Source organism: Eulemur rufifrons, chromosome 9 (assembly GCF_041146395.1).
Source record: "Eulemur rufifrons isolate Redbay chromosome 9, OSU_ERuf_1, whole genome shotgun sequence".
NCBI classification, from domain to species: domain Eukaryota; kingdom Metazoa; phylum Chordata; class Mammalia; order Primates; family Lemuridae; genus Eulemur; species Eulemur rufifrons.
In genome coordinates, this window is record NC_090991.1 from 51,656,171 (window position 1) to 51,677,445 (window position 21,275).

At 43.7% G+C, this 21,275-nt stretch overlaps 1 protein-coding gene across 2 annotated transcripts in view; it reads right to left on the reverse strand.

The window, feature by feature from the left end:
- RNF157 (ring finger protein 157) overlaps positions 1-21,275 on the reverse strand; it is a 77,802-nt gene that overhangs the window by 12,497 nt on the left and 44,030 nt on the right. For both annotated transcript variants that reach the window (XM_069481730.1, XM_069481729.1), the window contains exons 3-12: positions 13,308-13,396; positions 8,534-8,680; positions 7,977-8,094; positions 7,463-7,529; positions 7,115-7,158; positions 6,343-6,390; positions 4,390-4,461; positions 3,691-3,850; positions 3,385-3,497; positions 822-1,060 (exon numbers count right to left, since the gene is read on the reverse strand). In XM_069481730.1, coding sequence (XP_069337831.1) covers positions 822-1,060; positions 3,385-3,497; positions 3,691-3,850; positions 4,390-4,461; positions 6,343-6,390; positions 7,115-7,158; positions 7,463-7,529; positions 7,977-8,094; positions 8,534-8,680; positions 13,308-13,396 — 1,097 coding nt within the window. The remainder of the gene's footprint in view (positions 1-821; positions 1,061-3,384; positions 3,498-3,690; positions 3,851-4,389; positions 4,462-6,342; positions 6,391-7,114; positions 7,159-7,462; positions 7,530-7,976; positions 8,095-8,533; positions 8,681-13,307; positions 13,397-21,275) is intronic.

Here is a 21,275-nt window from a genome sequence, read left to right on the forward strand (position 1 = left end):
GTCCAGAGGGAAAATCAGCTATATCCAACATCCATTTAAAGAACAGAACTTACCCTGCACTCTGGCTAACCAGACCTCACAGGAAGAGGACAACTGCTGTGAAGAGGAAGCTGAACGGGAAACCTAGATCTTTTTTGTTTGTTTGTTTTTGAGATGGGGTCTTGCTATTTTGCCCAGGCTGAACTCAAACTCCTGGACTCAAATGATCCTCCCGCTTCAGCCTCCTAAGTGGCTGGGTCTAGAGGCTACCACGCCTGGCTGCAAGGACTAGGGAGTGGGAAAGAGCTGAGACCTCTGCTGGGCGTCAGAAACTCTTAAGTTTTACCTTAGCTCCTTCAGTGAATTGCTGTGTGAGCTTGGGAAAAACCGCTGACATTTTTAGGGTCTCAATATTTTCATCTGTAAAATACGCTCCTTCACTCTGCCACAGAAGCCTTACCATGGTTTGTGCCTAGTTGGACCTAAGTGTTTAGGAGGTACGGGTCACAAGGTTCCTCAGTGTCTGGACTCAGCAGTGCTCCCAAAGGCCTGCATGACCCTGTGCAAGTGCTCGACGTCTTCCCTATACGCCTGTCCCTTTCTCGTGAAAACAAGAGCACTTATGAGGTTTGTCTAAGCCAAATGCTCCTAAGTACCTACATACTATCTTATTTTCATCTCTTAAGGATGGGATAACCTTCCTGCCAAGCAGCTGTGGGAACAGCTCAGAGGGTCTACTCTGCCCTGGGGCCCCGGGATGTGAGCCCAGGGAGGGGAAAGATGGGTTGAAAGTGTCTCATCAAGGATCCTGGGGGCGATAGTGTTGAGTGCTGGCTACTCACTTGGAGAGACTCTTTTTGAGCTTGAGTCCTTGGCTGCTGCAGTCAGACAGGCGGTCAAGAGGGGAGAGCGCCCTGGCAGGGGGCAGGTGGCCATCGCTGCCATACGATGGCAGCATTCCTGAGAGGTGGCCATCTCCAAGCACATGAAGTGGAGGGACTGCTGGGGACGGGGTGAGGGGCCCATTGAGGGCCTCCAGAAGAGACACCACTTCATATCCTGGTGGGATATTCTCTGAGGACTAGGGGAATCAGAGACAGATTGAAAATTAATGAAGTCCTTTTTGTTTTATGGCATGATTATGATCCTGACTCTACAATGAAAAAGTGTTTTCTTTTACATCTGGTCTGGGGGGTCTGGGAAGAAAAGCTTCTGTACTAGAGGCAGAGGAAAGATAAAGCACCAAAGAACCACACATTCTAGATCCTGCTTGTAGGTAAACTTTTTCTTAATAAACTCTATTTTTTCTGCTTATAATAGAAATACATGTTCATTACAAGAAATTTGGAAAATACATAAAAGTAGAAGGAGAAAAAAGTCACCAAAAATCAAATCACCCAAAGTAATTTTTGTTATTAATAGCATTCTGATGTATTTTCTTCCAATTTTTTTGTGATATTTACACAGTTATGATCAACCTATAAATAATTTTATATCCTGCTTATTTCACTGAACATAAAATTCTTCTTTTTTTAAAATTAGAGACAGGGTCTTGCTATGTTGCCCAGGCTGGTCTCAAACTTCTGACCTCCAGTGATCCTCCTGCCTTGACTTCCCAACATTCTGGGATTACAGGAGTGAGTCACCGAGCACAACCTCTCTTGTGTTTTTGAAACCTTTTCATATTTATTCCCTTTTCATAGATCCCATAAGTTTCCCAACTATTCTACTAGTGCTGGGTATTTAATTGTGTCCAACATGTCCTATTGTAACCATGTTTGAAAGAATATCCTTGTATATAAGTCTTATTTCAGATTATTTTCTTGTCATTAAATTATTAGATCTTAGATTAGGAGGTATAAATGTTTTTAAGGCTCTTAATATATATATCAGTTCTGTCTTTTTTTCAATGCCTTTTCTGTTCATGTTCGATAAGCAATACAGAATACTTTTTTGGATTGTTTCCCTGCCAGCACAGAGAATTTTTAAAAAGGAAAGGTGAAAAATGGTATCACATTTTAATTTGCATATCACTGATTTTTAATGTGGTTGAATGTTTAGAAAACAATTAACCAGCTATGTTTCCTCTTTTGAAAATTTTTTGTTTATATTCTTTGCCCATTTATCTAGTGCTTGATTCAGTATGAGCTATGGCAAAGATATTAGTCTATCCTCTGATACATACATTGTAAATACCTTTTTTTATTTTTAAGAGGCAGGCTCTCAATCTGTTACCCAGGCTGGAGGTGCAGTGGTGCCATCATAGCTCACTGGAGCCTTAAATTCCTGGGCTCAGGCAATCCTCCCACCTCAGCATCCCGAGTAGCTGGGACTACAGGCCCACACCACCATGCCCAGCTCATTTTTAAATTTTTCATAGAAGCAGGGTCTCACTATGTTGCCCAGGCTGGTCTTGAACTCCTGGCCTCAAGCAATCCTCTTGCCTCAGCCTCCAGAAGTACTAGGATTATAGGTGTGAGCCACCGTGTCTGGCCTAAGTACTTTTCTTTTAAAAAAGCAATCTGTTTTCATTTTAATATTGGTCACCTTTTAGACTTCTGAAGTGTTAAGCTTTTTACATGGTAAAAACTAGAGATTCTTTTTTTTGTAGTTTTTCATTGCTTTCAAGCTTAGAGTCCTCGCCTATCTAAAGCCAACTAAATAATCATCTATAACTTATTCTAAATTTTAATGTTTGGTTTTTTGTGCTTTTAATATAGTTAATTAGTTACTCCAGCTGGAATTTATTTGTTATCTGGTAAGGAGTAAAGTGCTAAAGTGATTTTTCCTTCCTAAATAGCTAACTGATTATCCAAATACCATTCACGGCATAATAATCTCTCCCACCGGTGGGTTAATCTAAAGAACAACAGTATCTGCTATTCTGTAACTGCACAGCTTGAGGTTTTACCCTAACACTAACAGTTCCACTATGAAACTGAGGTCGATTATTTTGTGTACTCGGCTCCCAGTCATGGAAGCCATGAAATGGAATAAAGAAAAACAGTTACTTTCTTCAAGGATTCAGATAAATATAGTAAATTGTACTCAAATAAAAAACAATCATCTGCCTGTTTCTGCCTGGGGGAGTTCGAGGTGGGCCCCACTGGAGTGGAACTGCAAGCAGATGGCTCCAGGAGGGGTAAATATTAACGGGACACCATGTTCCAAAGGCAGAAAAGGGAGGTTTTAATGACCTGTATTCAAGTTTCCATTGTAATATTGGTTGGTTTTAATGAACGTGACCTCAGCCAGCCTACTAAAGACTTCAGTGTGCCAAGGTTTAATTCCCTGCTGCACTGCCATGTAAAGAAGGACAAAAGATTAAAAAAACCCAAAAAGCCAGCAAGGAGGACCCTAGAGATCATTTGCTTCAGAGGGGCTGTGAGTCCAAGCGCAACTTACTGAATGCTCCTCAGAGTCAGATGTCTGGGCTGAGATGATGGGGTTAAAGCTGGTTGGGGATAAGGGGCCCAATTTTTTCCTCATGGCTCGGATCTGAAGCAGTGCGCGGAAGGCTATGAGGAGGAAGACAGGCGATCAGGACATCCTGCTGCAGGATTAAGGAGAACAAGAGCCCAGACAGAACCGCGATCCCCGCCAGCGCTCACAGGCTTGCCAGCCCCAGTAGTGGCCCGTGCTTCAGGGCTTTGTAAGTGTCTCCCCTGTCCTCACTCCCGCCCTCCATGCCCCTGCTGCTCTGGGGCTTACGCAGGCGGCAGATGGGGCAGTTGTTGGCCTGGTAGCGCAGGGTGTCTGCGCAGGTGTTACAGAGGCAGAGGTGGCGACAGGGCAGAATCAAGGTGTCCCGGACGTCCGAGAGACACACCACACACTCGGCACTGTTGTCGCTCACTTCGTCCTCAGCCACCTGGCCAGGGAGACAGAAATTTAGCCAGAGACACAAAGCCCTTCGTGTCCCCTACTCTGTTTGCCAGGCAGCTTGGCTGAAGAGACAATAAGAACAAAATCTACACTGACATTGGACTTTGTAGTTTACCCAATGTTTTCACCTACTTGGTCTCACTGCTTCTGGGAAGAGTTTTTCTAAAGTTGAGAGGATGGGACTAAGAACTCAAGCTCCTCCTATGAGGCTCAGACCTGGTCCCCTCTGGCAGCATGAACTGAAGGGACCCAGGAGGCTACACAGATACAGGAGAAAGGGCAAGGAGAGGACCCTGGTAGGAAACCCGGTTGGACAGAGCTCCGCAGCACAAGAACAAATCCAACCAGCCCATTTTCCTCATTTCCAAAGTGAGATCAGCATAGTAATCTGAAACGAGGAACAATACTCTTCTGGGACCTGATTCCAGAGCTTGGCTCATTAAATTCCTAGATCCTGGCTTTATCAGAGGATTTCTCCCTCTGCCTCCTGGGAAGAGTATATTCAGAATTTTGGATAAAACTTGCCTTAGACTCTTGTGTGTTGTACTTGTTTTCAATTCCATAGATCTCCTGAAGGAGGTAGCTGACCCCATCTACCTGAACAGCAAACAGAAAAGTTCAAGGACAGCCTGACTCTACTGAGAGACAAGAGTGGGACTCCCCGCCCCCCGACTCCTTTGGTAACCAAGGACTACTGATTCACAATGAAAAAAATCAAAGGCCTAGACAAGTAAAGGATGCTTTTATTTACTTATGTTTTTTTTTTTTTTGAGAGGGGAAAGAAAATCGAATGTTTAATTCACCCACCATGTTATACAACAGAGAACATAAACTTTCACAAATGCAACCATAATACTTGTATTGCATCTTACTATCATGGGCAGTTAAAGGCACAGACTAGAAAAAGGACGGAAGAGTATGTATCAAAACATAAACGTCAGCTATGTAATAAAATTTAAGTTCAGCCATTACAGAAATAAAGGAATGGAAAAAAAAGCAATAAAGAGAAAAAGAAATGGGCAAGTTAAAAGGGGGGATTGTACACGCAAAGGGAGACAGCAAGACCTTGAAGGCCAATAGTGTGCACCCCCACGAAGCCACTCCATCCCCAGCGTGCAGCAAAATTACCCCTCTTGGCCCAGTTCCTTAAGACCCCAAGTGGCAATGCCCATCCCACTCCCACTAGCCTGAGCCACGTCAGTGCTTAAGGTGGCCCTGCCCTGGTTTCCTTTTAGGAGCCCACTCCTCTCTTCTGTCTTGCCTCTGTTCCCAGCGATCCCTTCTGTCTCTGATTTTATATCCCACTCTCCAGTTTGACAGTCTGTTGCTAATGCCGATCTAGCAACAGAAAAATAGATAAAACATTTTGCTTTAGCTACACTAGCCTCTCCATCCTACCCAGGCCTCCTGGAGAACTAGGCATCCCCCATGAGGCAACTCACCAAGGCCTGGCCTGCCCAGGTAGTACCCTGGGCTCAGGATCTGTTTCCTCCTCTGCTTCTCTTAAAACTTGTTTTCACCTAGTGATTATATTGGAAAGGACATTATCGACTAATTTATACTAAAGTATTAATGACTACTAGTGACCTCATTAAAAGAGGGGTGAGTACTTAACCCAAAAGAGTGAATAATGTAGAATTTCAGATATTTATCACCCATCTAGAAGGGGGGGGGGCCTTTCTTTGCATCTCAACAAAAGCCAACCCTGCCTCCCACCCAATGGCTCCACACCCTCCATGAGACGAACTACCCCTCACCCACTCTCCCTTGCCACTGCTGCTGGCCCCACTCTCCCCGCCCCCTCCATGAGATCTCCTACTATCTCTGTAAGAGTGGAAAGAAAACTGGGGGCACACGGTGGTGGCTGGGACTTCTAGCAGACATATGCATAAGGTGCTGATCATTCTGGAAGGGGGAGGATGGCCAGCAAATCTGAATTTTCACATCATTTTAGAAAAGGAATGGTATGAAAATTAAGCCAAGGGCTCTAATTACCCTGAGTTGGACCCCAATACTTTATCCTATTGCTTGAAATGTTTCTTGCCCTGGCATTTTAAATAAAAAGAGTTCTGCCTAAACCCAATGTCAGAAGCTAAATCTTATCCTTTCACTTCTCAAGTCCTTTGCTCAAATAACAGCTGTCTGAACACCAACAATTCTGGAACAATCGGGACATTAAAAATCAGTATTCCTTTCAGGCCACCCACGTAGTTTGTAATAGTTTCTAACACTCAAAAGCATTCCTTTATTTCTTCTTTGATTAAAAAAAGAAAGGGGTGGAGGAAAAGAAGAGACTTAGCAAAAGAGTTTAAAAAAAAAAGAAAAAGAAGAGGGGGAAAGAGGGAGAGAAGAGAGGAAGGGGAAGGGAGGAGAAGGAAAGGGAGGAGGGAAGGAAGGAGGGAGGGAAGGAGGAAGGGAGGGCAGGAGGGAGGAAGGAGGACACTAACGGACCAACAGTTCCGGTCCTCAAATACTTACTACTTGTTTCTGTTTGAGGGGCTTGACACAGAAAGTTCCGTCTGTGTGCTAGAATGAAAATACGATAGCTATGACAAGGAAGGAGGGTAACACAGTGCCAGGTATCTTTTGTTACTCCTCTCGATTACAGCAGTCTCCCCCCAGCTGCAGTCTGGCTTCCCACGGTTTCAGTTACTTACGCTCAACCACGGTCCGAAAATATTACATGCAATAAGATACTTTAAGACAGAGAGAGAGAGACTACATTCACATAACTTTATAGTATATTGTTATAATTGTTTTAGTTTATTATTAGTTATTGTTGTTAATCTCTTACTGTGCCTAATTTATAAATTAAACTTTATCATAGGTGCGCATGTAGTATAGGAAAAACCATAGTCTACACAGGGTTCCATACTATCCACTGGGGTCTTGGAACATATCCCCCATGGATAAGGGGGACTACTGTATACATGTTTTTGGATGCTCACAGAGTGGAACTAAAGAATTCTAATTCTTACAGTTACCAAGTTATCCAGTGCAACTCTTTCATTCTAAGAAGAGGAGACCAAGGCCTAAGCAGTCGAAGGTCATGCAGCAAGTTGGTGGCAGAGCTGGACTGAGACCCAAGCGTAGCCCCCAGTGTGACTGTGATGCTCTTTCAACACCACCACAGCCGCTCAGGCCAGCCCATTCTGCTGAGCTCAGGCAGCCAGCAAACTGTGGTCACGCGTGTCCCCAGGTGAATGAAAGCGCTGAATATGACAACGCGAGGCCCTCTCAGGTTACTTACCTTTTCAAAAGTGCCCAGCAGCACATGGCAATGGCCAAAATATTCTGAAAGAGACAAAAGCACATGGATGAAGAAAGCCAAACAACACACCGCGATGCCCACTACCTTCCCCCGCCCCTGCAATCTGGCAAACCAAATGTGCCAGACTGTCCCCAGAAGGGGCATGTTGGTTATATAACCCTCACTCTTCACATCAGCCCAAGGAGCTTGAGATCACAGATGGGAGCGGATGCAGAAACTGCCCGACTGACCCACAAAGAAGGTGTGTTGTTCTGTGGTCACAGCTGCTGCCACGGCTATGGCACAAAAGGGGACTGTGCACGGCAAAGCAGACAGAATCGCCCTTACCGTCTCCTTCATCCACCACAGCATGCACCACTAGAGGGTAAATCTCTCGGTCCAGATCAAAGCCAAGCTAAAGGGGAAGAAAAGGGGAAAAAAAAGAGGCCTTCGCACATTCAGATGGTACAGTTACCTGGGGAAGAGAATGTCCAGGAGCACTGATCTCATCTCTGCTCCTCAGTCACCAACCCAGGTCTGTTTAAGTGAAGCCCATCAGTTTCTTTTAAAAAATCTCATAGATATAAAGCCCTCTAACCTTCAGGGTTTTTTTTTATTTGAGCACGGCTGTCTCAAAGTATCCTAGGCTACTGGCTTATTTTGGAATAGAAAAATTAACGAAAGTAGGTATACCGATGATGTGAAACAAGCAGAACTGTTAAGGATATGACGAGGTCACAAGGCTGAAAGGTGAGCATGGCCTTTGGGCATCTGGGCGGCCCCTTGGCTGCCAGCCCAGGTCCTAGGTAGCTCCCGGGCCCTCCGGAGTCTGTGTGAGGAGCCCTCACCAGAGGCAGCTCACCTCCTCCTCGGCCCACTCCGAGGGGTCCACCGTATGGGAGGGCAGGCAGAACTGCTGGCACACCCCTCGCTTGTAGTGCACGGTCTCCGACTGAAGGCTGTTGTCTTTTGGAATGTAGCTATTGATACAAGAGGGAGGCAAAACAAAAGTTAGTGTCCAGCCCAGGAGGATCTGACAGTTTCCTCTGTCTCATGCCTGTTCTCAATTATCAACAAACAGGCTCCAGCCTGGAGAAGAAAGTCCTCCTTTGTAATCCGTTTCCTTTACTCTTGCTTGGAGATGTTATTAAACTTATCTATTCAACCCACACATCCACAGAAAGGTAGCTTAATTGATTTTTAACAGCATCTTACTAAGGACCTGAAGGGCTATCTTGCCATCTGCCACTATTCTAAGAGAGGACAATTTGAAGGGAAAAGGTGAACAAGTAGAGTTTAGTAGAAGAAAATCTAAATTCAGGAACCAGCTCTCACCTGGTTGCAGAAAGAGAATGTTTTCCTCCCTAGGTGAGCATATAAGACATGGACCCTGCCTGTCTGGGAAGGAAGTGTTCTTACCTGGCAATCCCATTCTGGAACTCCTCGGTGGCCTGATAATAGAGGGTGATGGCTACCCGGGCGTCCGTGTCAAAGGTGAACTCAACATTGTAGTGGACTCTGGCTTTGCCGGCGTCTTCTCCAGGGCTCTTCACTTCCTCAGCGCATCTAGAAAACCACAAAAGACTCAGCATATCAATATATATTTTTTTTTTTTTTGAGACACAGTCTCACTTTGTTGCCCGGGCTAGAGTGAGTGCCATGGCGTCCTCCTAGCTCACAGCAACCTCAAACTCCTGGGCTCAAGCGATCCTACTGCCTCAGCCTCCCAAGTAGCTGGGACTACAGGCACGCGCCACTATGCCCAGCTAATTTTTTCTATATGTATTTTAGTTGTCCATATAATTTCTTTCTATTTTTAGTAGAGACGGGGTCTCGCTCTTGCTCAGGCTGGTCTCGAACTCCTGACCTTGAGCGATCCACCCGCCTCGGCCTCCCAGAGTGCTAGGATTACAGGCGTGAGCCACCGCGCCCGGCCTTCAATATTTTAAAATGTATTTTATTTTTTTTAACTGAACCATATATTGTAGCTTTTCTACATGATCATAAACATAGGTCTACATCTTCATTTTTGAATACCATAGAGTACTTTATTACCAATATATTGGGTATTTAGGTGATTTCTGATATTTCACAGCACTACAATTAACATCCTTGTGTCCTTTCCAGACTTTTTTTAGTTTTTATTTTGATCAAAGTTATTAATCACATAGTTTAAATAGTTTCCACAGGGCTTGTTACAAAAACCAGCAGGCCTTACTTCTTCCCTTTCTTCCTCTTCAGAGGAAACGTCTAGCTGATCATTTTGGCGTTTACCCACATTCAGTTTTACTTATTACCTGTTGGTTTCCTACTACGGAAATGAAGATTTCTTTCTCTTCCCTCACTCCGTCCTATATAGGAACTTCTCCATTCCCATGGTGCAGTTATATTACCATTTTATTAGTTCAGGATATTAGGGTCTGTATTACTGTGTTTATATAAACATTATTAACAGTTCAGCCACAGAGTAATCTATGATTGTTTTTCTTTTCCTGCAGAACTTATTCTTAGAGTTAGTGCTCATCTTGTTTTTTTCCAGTTGCTTAGTTTTCTGTGTACTCATCACACATTCCGACCAAACTCTGCTGGCTGGCAAAGGTTCTCAAGATGTTCAGATGCACCATGTGTTCTGGCTCCTCCTGGAGCCCTCTGACCTGCTCTCATCTGGACCCTGGCCCTCTGTACCTGGCACACAGCCTGCATCCTGGAACCTCTCTCCCCCATCATCCCTCTGGCTCCCTTTTGCCTCTGTCCTTTCAAGCTCATGTTCCTGCGCCTCCTGTCTTGCTCTTTCTTGGGTTACTCTTTCCTGTCGGTGGAGCACAACTTCCACTAGCTTCCTGAAAAAGGGTGTTTTGGGGGGCATAAGCTTTTTGAAGAGAGCTTTTGCTCTAGACTCACACCTCACTGGAAGTTTGGCTGAGCAAAGAATTCTAGGTTACAAATACTTTCTTTCTAGAAGACATTGGAACACCTCCTCACCGCCTTATCTTTTAGCTCCCAGTGTTGCTCCAACTCCTTCTTCCTCTGAAAGCTTATAGAAGCTGCTCTTCACCATGCCCCGTGCCGGGCACCCCGTGGTCCTTTCCATCTAGAAACTTGTGTCCTCCGGTTCTGAGAAATTTTCTTAATTTATGTATGTCCTTGATGATCTCCTTCCTTTTATATTCTGTGTTCTCTCTAGAACTGTTAGTTGGATGTAAGGCTTTCTAAACTGGTGCTGTTATTTGTATCTTTCCTCTTCTATTTTCCATCTCTCTGCCTTTTTGCTCCACTTTCTAGAATATTTCAACTTTTCTTCCTGCCATCCTATTGAATTTTTCATTTCTGCTACTAGGTTTTAAATTTCTAAGGGCCATTTTTTTGTTTGTTTGTTTCCTAAATGCTTTGTGTCTTTGTGTCACTGAAATAAAAAGGTATCTTCTCTAATGTCTCTGAGGCTATTAATGAAGTTTTCTTCTTCCTGCATAGTTGTTATGTTCACTTAGTTTGTTTTTTTCCTGTTGGTTTATTTTACCACTGTCTTTTATATTATAGGCATTCCTTACACATCTAAGAATCTTTGGTTGTCTGCTCCTATTGAAGAAATTTAAGGCTGCTGATTAGAACTCTGAGTGCACAGCAGGACTTTGGGACCCTCGGCTCCACTGTGGGCTGATCTGGGTCTGCTGAGGGACTTCCAATTCTAGTCTCCTAGATTTTCCTATCCAGGTGGGTCCAAGTCCCAGAGAACAGTCTTCCTCTCTCTGGACAAAGGCCTGGGTGCCAGCATTCCAGGGGCAGGGACGGGGGGCAGGCTGGAGGGCCCAGCATGCAGTATGCCAGAATTCACTTACTCCCTGTTTTCAGTACCGAGTCTGGCCCTCAGCTGTGCCCTCAAGTCCAGAGATTCTCTCTTTTAACCTCTCCAGTGAGTCACGGGGCTGGCTTTGCCAGGGTGTGGGAAGGGTAATTCTGGCTGTGCTGTGCAAGCAAGGGGATCCAGCTGCCTCTTGGGCAGACTTTCCAGCAGTCCTCTTCGTGCTGGCCTCCCACCCCGACTTCTAGAGCCAACTCCTGAGCCTTGGGGGACAGCACAGTGTACACTGAGTGATTTTCAGCTTTCCCTTCTGCAAGCACAGGCTGCTCAGTTCCTGGGTCTAGCAAGTCATGTAACACTCAACACGTTTCTAGCTTCTAGAATTCTGCTGCTGTTGCTCCTTTCCCATTCTCCCAATTCTTGTGAATTCGTGCCTTTTAAAAATACTTATGTTATTACTTAGTGGGATTTTGAGAGGAAGCAAAATAGTAGATGTTCAACCCTCCATCTTTACCTGGAAGTCTGAGAATCAGAATTTACTCTATTCTCATAATCTCAGAAAGACAAAACAAAAAATTCCCTTCACCTAAACATCTATGGAATATCAGGTGTTTTTCCCTTCTGTTATCTTGTTTAATTTTGACAACTACCATGAACGGTAACGTTGAGTCTCACTGTTTTTACAGATGAAAAACCTGAAGTTCAGAGACTCTTTTGAGTGAGTATCCACAGACTTGGGGAGCAAATTGGTCTTCTGCTGCCAAGTCTGGTTCTTCTGGTGCATCCCAGCCACCTCACTCTACTCTAGAGCTCTGGCCAGGCTGCCAAGGCAGGGCCCAGGACCTCACAACAGCTTACGCCCTCAAACTGTCTCCATCAAATGTGTGAACGTGCCACATGTGACAAGAGAAACCAAGTGCACAGAGTGGCCGACAGCTGGCAGGCTCCTGAGCCCTCTTAGGCTCAGTCTGCTCTGCAGCTGCAGGAGCTCCCTTGGGGGAGGGGTGGCTGTTCTGCCGCAGACAAGTGTCTCCGTGGCTCCCTCCTCCCCAGGGCTGACCTCAGGGGTGAAGAGAAGTTTAGCTGGGGGACCAGTAGCAACTTCAGGGACAAATAAAATATTAAGAGAGAGAGAGACAGACAGACAGACAGACAGAAATAGATTAGTGGTTACTTAGGCCTGGGAGGAGCGACCACTTAATGGGTATGGGATTTCTCTTTGGGGTGATGAAAATGTCCTAAAAGTAGATAGTGGTGATGACTCACAACTCTGTGAACACACTAAAAACTACTGAATTGTCACTTTAAATGGGTAAGTTGTATGGTACATGAATTACATCTCAATAAAGCTGCTATATTAAAAAATTATCAGAGGCCGGGCGTGGTCGCTCATGCCTGTAATCCTAGCACTCTGGGAGGCCGAGGCAGGAGGATTGCTTAAGCTCAGGAGTTCGAGACCAGCCTGAACAAGAGTGAGACCCCATCCCTACCAAAAAACATAAAAGTTAGCCAGGTGTAGTAGTGCACACCTGTGGTCCCAGCTACTCAGGAGGCAGAGGCAGGAGGATCACTTGAGCACAGGAGTTGGAGGTTGCTGTGAGCTAGGCTGATGCCACAGCACTCTAGCCAGGGCAACGGAGTGAGACTCTGTCTCAAATACATAAATAAATAAATAAATCAGAAAGAAACTTCCTAATGCTAGTAAGGCTGACCTACACAAGCATGAAATTGTCTCTGAGCCATCTTCCTTGCCCATTCAGAAAAATTCAGGACCTCTGATTTGCCCTAACCAAGTTTGTCTCCCCAGGGAACCAGAGAGCCTTAGTAGATATACCGTCTTGGGGGGAACAGCATCAGATTAAAAATCACACTGGCTAGAGGATGGCACAAAGAAGGCAAAAATGTGGATAGTAATATTGATGGTGAGGATTAAAAACAACCAACCCAGAGCACACGAGTTCTGTAGAGGAAAGGCATGAGACTAGGAATAAAAAGAAAACATAAGCAATAAACTAAGGATTTCATTATTTCAAGTTCAAATTTCCTATTTTTACTTTGGCATGTTGGGGCACCTGCAAAATTCCCTTTTTCTCAATAATTCTTCTTCTTTTTTAAAAAAAAAATCCATAACATAGGGATAATAATGACTGGTTCCACATAAGTCAAAGTTCTTCACAAACAGACTGCTGCATAGAGCTCTGAGCATGGGTGTGGAGGACCCCATCTCAGCAGAGGAGCAGCTCCCACAGCTCACGCTGGAGGCCTGGAGCAGTGGGCTGGGCTGTGAGGCTGGCAGAAGCCTCTGCGAGAGTCCCTGGGGAGTCTGCGGCCACCAGGAAGGAGGGCCCTGTGGCCTGGCCCCAGCCTCCTCGGCCTCCCAGGCAGGGAACTTACTTGACCAGTCTCAGTGTGTCCTTTCGGATGTTGATCAGGCTTCGGAGAGTCTTCACGGGTTCTTGGGGAGGTGGGGCAGCATAAGGAAACTGTGTCAGAAACAAAGGAAAAGGCAGAGTGTGTATAAAGATCGGAACTGTGGCTTTATGACTGACAAAGAATAGTGCTGGGAGGTGAGGTGGGAAGGCACCGCTCTCCTAACAAAGTGAGGAAACTGAGATTCCGACCTACTCGGTCAACCCGCTCAAGGTCACAGCTAGTGGGAAAACTGAGATTCAACTCGGAGTCAAAAGAGCTTGATTTATCTGCTTTTTCCATTATGTGAAGATTATTTGGGTCGGTGTTCAAACTTGGAGAACTAATCAAAAACTACTGAAAAATACCAAGGACACACTGTGGCCCAGTTAATCACAACAGGCTTTTCCATCTGACCTTAGACGACAGGGAGCCAGACCTGCAAGCCCTTTCCTTCAGAGAAGCCATATGGTATCCTAGGAATTTAGGGACGGCAAATAAAAGAGAACCCCATCATGTGTACAGAGCTGATGCTTGCAAACAGTGGCGAACAAATTTCCCCTGCAGCTGATCACATAAAGCAGAGCTCTTTAACATGCGAGCCAAGAGTTATTTGGGGGTCATCAGAGGTTTATAGCTTTCTGCATCATTCTGAACCATACACTTTTTATCTCTCTTTCCCCATTTGGACCTTTGGATTTAGAGTTCTGAGGTGATGATAATGAACAGACAAAGAACGGGAAATAGGAGAACATCTCATTGGGAATTGCTTTCAGAAGATCAAGAATGATTTAAAATGTTCCCAGTATCTTATAATGTTATTTGGACAATAAAGTTTTTTTTTACATACAATTCCTAGAAAACCTACTGATCTTTGTAGCTCTGCAAAATTGGTTCTCTTAGCTCAAAATGAGTCTACTTCTGTAGTGCTGGTATCAGAAAACAGAACACCCATGTTATAATCTAATTGTGCCTTCACAGATTTTTATTGAATGTAGTTATTTTACTTGGGAAACAATTTAACTCTGGTACATCTGATTTATGTTCAGTATGATTGCTGGTAATTCATATGTATGAATGTGACCCTTAGGAAAACACATTTAATCTAAATTCTTCCCATTTGGATTACCTGCTTTGTGGGCATTAAATAGCAACAGTTTACTTGTTTACTGATACATTAAACATATATCCTTTTAAAAATTATAGTTGCTTTTTCTAATTACAAACAATACATGTTTAAGCAGAAAACTTGAAAAACGCAAAAAAAAAAAAAATGAAACTAGCCATAATTCCAACACTCGGCAATACCAAAGTTAACACTGCAGAATGTGTCTGTCTTTCCAGACAGGACTCTATTTATCTATCTATATATTAACCATCTCTATATCTATGTACTGTTTCAAACTGTACATACTATTTTATAGTCTCTTTTTCACTTAGATGTGGTAAACATTTTTAAAGTCTGTAATTTTGACAACATGTAGAGATAACAGCATACTTTAGTTAATCAATCCTGTATTACTCAATGTTTTAAGTTGGTTTTACTTTTTTTGCTGATATAAATGTTGTGGTGAATATAATTGTCCCTACATTTCTGCATGCTTCTTTGATTATTTCCTCAGGACAAATTCCTAGAAGTGGAATTACTGGATCAAAGAGTAAGCATATTTTTAAGACTTTTAAAAATATTTTGCCAAATTATTCTCCACAAAGCTGACTCCAACTTTGCCCTCCTGCAAACAGTGCCTCAGGAGGCCTTGATGTAGGAAAACCGAAGTTCTAGTTCAGATCCCATCTGGGGCCCATTTCTCCTCCCCCCAACTTTCCAAGGCTGTCCTACTAAAGGAATTTAAAACAATTTTAAAATAAGCTTAAGCAAAATGTAATTAGGCAGGAAAATCCGACACAAATGCAAGTCTATTCTAAAGCCAAAATAAATGACTTTGGGATTAAAATTTTTTTCTGGAGTAGCAAAGTTAATCATTTTCATTTGTACAGGTACTTGGGAGTTACCCATAACTCCCACCTGCATTAAAAAAAAAAAAAAAAAGATGGGTTCTTTCCCTCACTTTTTACCCTTTTCCCCCCAAAAGAAAAACAAAAGGAAATGGAAAACAAAAACAAAAACAAAAAACCTAGCACTCTGCATCTTCCATCTTGAATATCACATCTGATGATAATTATGGCAATGAGGCACAGGTTACCCGGTTCTCAAGGAAAGGTCAATGAGATCAATCGTTAATAAATCCATTCCTACACTTTAGGCTCTCCCTACACACATACACACTCACACACACACACACACACACACGGAAAAGAAAACAATTGAAAATCTGTTCGGGAGAACCCAACCTTGTTCACGGGCTCCTCCCTACCAAAGTTCTGTCTGGGTGGCCTTTCATTCATGCAAGCAGTTCTATATGCAACACTCAGTGCTAGGTATAAGGAGACATTTAAAATGGAAAAGACAAGGTCTTGCTCTTTCAGGAAACTGCATTATACAGCAGATGCCATAGTTACACAAATAACTGTAATATTAGAGAGAGAGAAATGCCACAAAAAAGGCAAAAATAAAGGAAGTGATCACTTCTGGCTGAGATAATCTGGAAGGCTTCATGGAGGAGGTGGTATTTGATCTAGGATCTTGAAGGATAAATGTTATTTGTAAATTCAGAGATGACAGAGAAGATAAAGGGAACAGTAGGATCAGAGACAAATTGAAGAAAATATTTTTCTGCTTTTAGAGTTGTCTCCCCTTCCTCTCTAAATCAATTTAGCTTACCATTATCCTCTAAGCATTTTAGCGATCTTCTTGTCTAAAATTACCATTTACTGAGTGCTTACTATGTGTTAGGCACTATGCCAAGCCCTTTATATATATTATCTCATTTAATCTTTGGGACAATCCTGTGACATAGATATGGTTGGTCCCATTTTTGCAGATAAGGAAATGGAGGTAGTAAAGAGGTTCAATAACCTCCCCAAAGTCCCCCAAGTTTTAAGGAGCATAGTTGAGGTCTGAACACTTTCTACATCCAGCTTTCCCTGAGATGCTGCTTCTTAATCTGGAGATGAGGTTTCCAGGGATTAAAGTGCTACTTATTAAAAGATATGAAAACACAAATTCATTTATTTGCTCATTCTTTTTTTTTTTTATCAAGACAGTGATAAACTTTTTTGCTTACCTACACAGTCTCCTTAATACATGCACCATTCCTGAGTTACATTTAAGACAAAAGAATTATCTTATTTCAATTTTTTTTTTTTTTTTTTTTTTTTTTTTGAGACAGAGTCTCGCTCTGTTGCCTGGGCTAGAGTGAGTGCCGTGGCGTCAGTTTAGCTCACAGCAACCTCAAACTCCTGGGCTTAAGCGATCCTACTGCCTCAGCCTCCCGAGTAGCTGGGACTACAGGCATGCACCACCATGCCCGGCTAATTTTTTTTCTATATATATTTTTTAGCTGTCCATATAATTTCTTTCTATTTTTAGTAGAGATGGGGTCTCGCTCTTGCTCAGGCTGGTCTCGAACTCCTGAGCTCAAACGATCCGCCCACCTCGGCCTCCCAGAGTGCTAGGATTACAGGCGTGAGCCACCGCGCCCGGCCTCTTATTTCAATTTAAAACCAGAGATTTCACGCATATGCTAAAAGATAAGTGAGGGATAAAAGCAAACTAAGATCTTCTTGGGACTGAGGAAGATGAGCTCAGGACAGATTCAGGTCCAAGCACTTTTCTGCAGTAATTATTGCATGAATCCACAGTCCTCAGCATTAGTAATCATTTTCTCAGTTCACATGCAAAGAGTACTTTCTTAAAAGCGTAATGTTCTCAGCCCTAGGCCTACTGAGTTAGGGAGTGAATGGTGACGAGGATGATCAGATAGAGTCTTTTCTCTCTGATGCAAGCACGCTGGCACACCTGGGCCAGTAAATGGGCAGAAGCAACCTTTTCTATCTTGCACACAAAACACCCCAGGTCCACAGACAGATGGAGACTGAGGAGCCTTCTGATTTCTCATCTCAAACTCACTATGGACTTATGGAATGCCTTCCTGTTTCTCAGGAGTCATTCTAGAGTAAATAAACTCTGAACAGCCTTGGGATAACTAGATGCAGCTTCTAGAATTCCATTTCACTTTTCATAATGAAAACAAGCTTCAGATCAAAACTAATGAACAAAGAATGAAATTGCTCTCCCCAGGGATTTGTGGCCAAACTTTATGTGCGAGCACCTTTACAACAGAGAAGGCTCAGGTCCCCCCAATCTATTTAATCAGAAAATTCTGCCAAAAGAAAGCCCTTATAATGGGGTAAACTTGAGTAACTTGCAATTACAGCTTGCCATACTATGAGAAAAGAGAATGTAGGGAAATGTTTACCTGAGTATCTACTATCTGCCAGGCATCATGGTAGGTTCTATATATATATATATATATTTTCTTCATTTTACTTTATTTTTAAAAATTGTGGTTAAAGACACATAACATGGAATTTGCCATCTTAACCACTTTTGAGAGTACAGTAGCATTAAATAACATTCACATTATTATATAATCATCACCACCATCCAACTCCAGTTTAGATATACTCTTTTTTTTTTTTTTTTGAGACAGAGTCTCACTTTGTTGCCCAGGCTAGAGTGAGTGCCGTGGCGTCAGCTTAGCTCACAGCAACCTCAGACTCCTCGGCTTAAGCGATCCTACTGCCTCAGCCTCCCGAGTAGCTGGGACTACAGGCATGCGCCACTATGCCCGGCTAATTTTTCTATATATATTTTTAGTTGTCCATATAATTTCTTTCTATTTTTAGTAGAGACGGGGTCTCGCTCTTGCTCAGGCTGGTCTCGAACTCCTGACCTTGAGTAGATATACTCTTTATTTGTTTCATGTTTTATAGAGACAGGGTCTCACTCTGTTGCCTGGGCTAGAGTGCAGTGGCACGATCCTAGCTCACTGTAACCTCCAACTCCTGGGCTCAAGCAATCCTCCTGCCTTACCCTTCCAAGTAGCTAGAACTACAGGCTCATGCCACCACACCTGGGTAAATTTTTGTAGACACAGGGTCTCGCTGTGTTGCCCAGGCTGGTCTCAAACTCCTGGGCTCAAGTGATCCTCCGGCCTTGGCCTTCCAAAGTGCTAGGATGACAGGTAAGAGTGACTGTCCCCAGCCTTTGGGTATAATCTTATTTCATATCCTCAACACGAACGGCGTGCCTGCCACTCCCACCAGACTGTAAGCTCCTGGAGGAAAGTCTGACACACAGGGGCAACTCAAAAATATGGTGGCTGACTGAAGAAATGAAGAATGTCAGTTAAAAAGATACTGTGCAGGCCGGGCGCGGTGGCTCACGCCTGTAATCCTAGCACTCTGGGAGGCCGAGGCGGGTGGATCGCTCGAGGTCAGGAGTTCGAGACTAGCCTGAGCAAGAGTGAGACCCCGTCTCTACTAAAAATAGAAAGAAATTATATGGACAACTAAAATATATATACATACAAAAAAAAATTAGCCGGGCATGGTGGCGCATGCCTGTAGTCCCAGCTACTCGGGAGGCTGAGGCAGTAGGATCGCTTGAGCCCAGGAGTTTGAGGTTGCTGTGAGCTAGACTGACGCCACGGCACTCACTCTAGCCCGGGCAACAAAGTGAGACTCTGTCTCAAAAAAAAAAAAAAAAAAAAAAAAAAAAAAGATACTGTGCAGATAAAGAAACTAAGACCGAAAACATTCATATAACTATCCAAGGTCTCAGGGCTAATGAGTAGCAGAAGCACAATTTGAACACAGCTATGCGTGACTCTAAAGGCCACACTGTCTGTTACAGCTGCCCCTGCTACTGCCGGGCAAGTGTACAGGCTGTTCTGATCCCAGGAGTGTTTCAGGAATCTGAGTGGGGTGTGGGGCGTCCAAAAGTTATACCGCCACTGCAAACAGTACTAAATTCTGTTCAGGTTCTGGAAGCTAGTCAAAACTCTCCGGATTACAACCGTATACTTAGCTAGCCGTACATACAAAAGCACACCTAATGCCACAGTCCTTTCAAATTTTAACAGGAACATCTAAGGTCTTCTCAGAGAAAAGCTGTCTTGGAGCATAGCTGACAAAATCCCTTTGTCTGTAAAATCTAATGGCCCATGCAGAAGATACAAACGTACACCTAGTGCAGGGCAGTGCCGGAGAATATTGTCAGTAGCCGCGGCAGCAGTGGGTACCTGTACTGCTCACCTGCCGCCCGAGATGCTCAAAGACAGACAGACACTTCTATAGCACAGTGATTTCTCCCCTAAATTATTTTCAAAGAACAAAGACATTTCCTCATTCGTCCTGCACTCTCACTATGTCTTGAACACTGAACTAGGCTTGGGGTACAGTGATGAGCCAAGCAAACCTCCCTTGGTTTCTGTCTGTAAAGGGGCCCCAACCATGACAAAGCTTGCAGCTGGTGCACTGAACGCCTGGTTACAACATTCTCCCAGGACTGTTCTGCTCGCGTCTGTAATGAAATAGGCCCAAATCTGAGAACAATTTAAATCCTAAACGCCTCAAGCCCAGAACGGGAGTACAGTTCTGGCTTAGCCAGAAGACCTCTTTCAGTGGCCCCAGAGCCTGCCAGTCAAGGCCTGGTGTGTGCTGAGCAAGCTCTTCTGCAGCCTTTTACCCCAAGGCTCCTCAGCTTCCTCTTACGTGCACCTCACATCGGCGAAGTGCCACCTGGTGACCAAAGGTGAAACTGCCAGATTAGACCCTCACCTGAAAGGAAGGGTGCACGTGTGCTCACATGGTGTGTCTGTACATGGACATATCAACCATCTGTCCTGGGCTTGTTTTTTTTACCTTTCTGATTTCAAATATCTTGCTAAACTACCTCTCTGGCTGCACTCATTTTTGTCGTTGAAAATTTGGTCTCAGTATATCTTACTCCATCTGTCAATTATTAGGCAAGTCCCAGTAGTCTATAAAAAAGACTAATCCATTCATAAAAATAAATCATTAACTTCAATAAAAATGTTTTCAAAAAGTATATAATTTCCCCTCATTTGCTATTAGATGTAGGTCTGATCATATGCATATAGCATAAATAAGTGAAAACTATGACATTATCCCTGCCAATTCTCAGATAAAGTACTGACATTGATACTTCCATTGGTTACTGTATGTGTTTTTCTTTCTCCAACTATTTCATATTAGTCATAATGCTCTGGCTTTTCTTCAGTTAATATAAACCATTCAAATAAGAACTTCTTGGCCGGGCGCGGTGGCTCACGCCTGTAATCCTAGCACTCTGGGAGGCCGAGGCAGGTGGATCACTCAAGGTCAGGAGTTCGAGACCAGCCTGAGCAAGAGTGAGACCCCGTCTCTACTAAAAATAGAAAGAAATTATCTGGCCAACTAAAATATATATAAAAAAATTTAGTCAGGCATGGTGGCACATACCTGTAGTCCCAGCTACCTGGGAGGCTGAGGCAGGAGGATCGCTTAAGCCCAGGAGTTTGAGGTTGCTGTGAGCTAGACTGATGCCACGGCACTCACTCTAGCCCGGCAAACAAAGCGAGACTCTGTCTCAAAAAAAAAAAAAAGAACTTCTTGTCTACCTACCTAATACTTCCTTGGGAGACAGGTCAGCATTATTAAAAATAATTAACAACTTGGGTGACTCCAGGAAGAATGAAAGGTCTCAGGATGAGGCACCAAGAAGGTATGTGAAGTTTGTCTGCGATCACACAGATGAGCATAACAGCATCTACATTTGATTCTCTGTCTACTACATACCTGGTTAACCTCTAACGCAGCGATACTCAAACTTGAGAGGGGCCAAGAATCACATGGGGGTGCTTGTAAATACTGCAGATCGCAGGGCTCTGCTGTTAGAATACTGATTCAGCTGGTTTGGGGTGGGGACTGGGAATCCGTAGTTTAATAAACATCCCAGGGGACTCTGATGCAGGTGGACCAGAGACC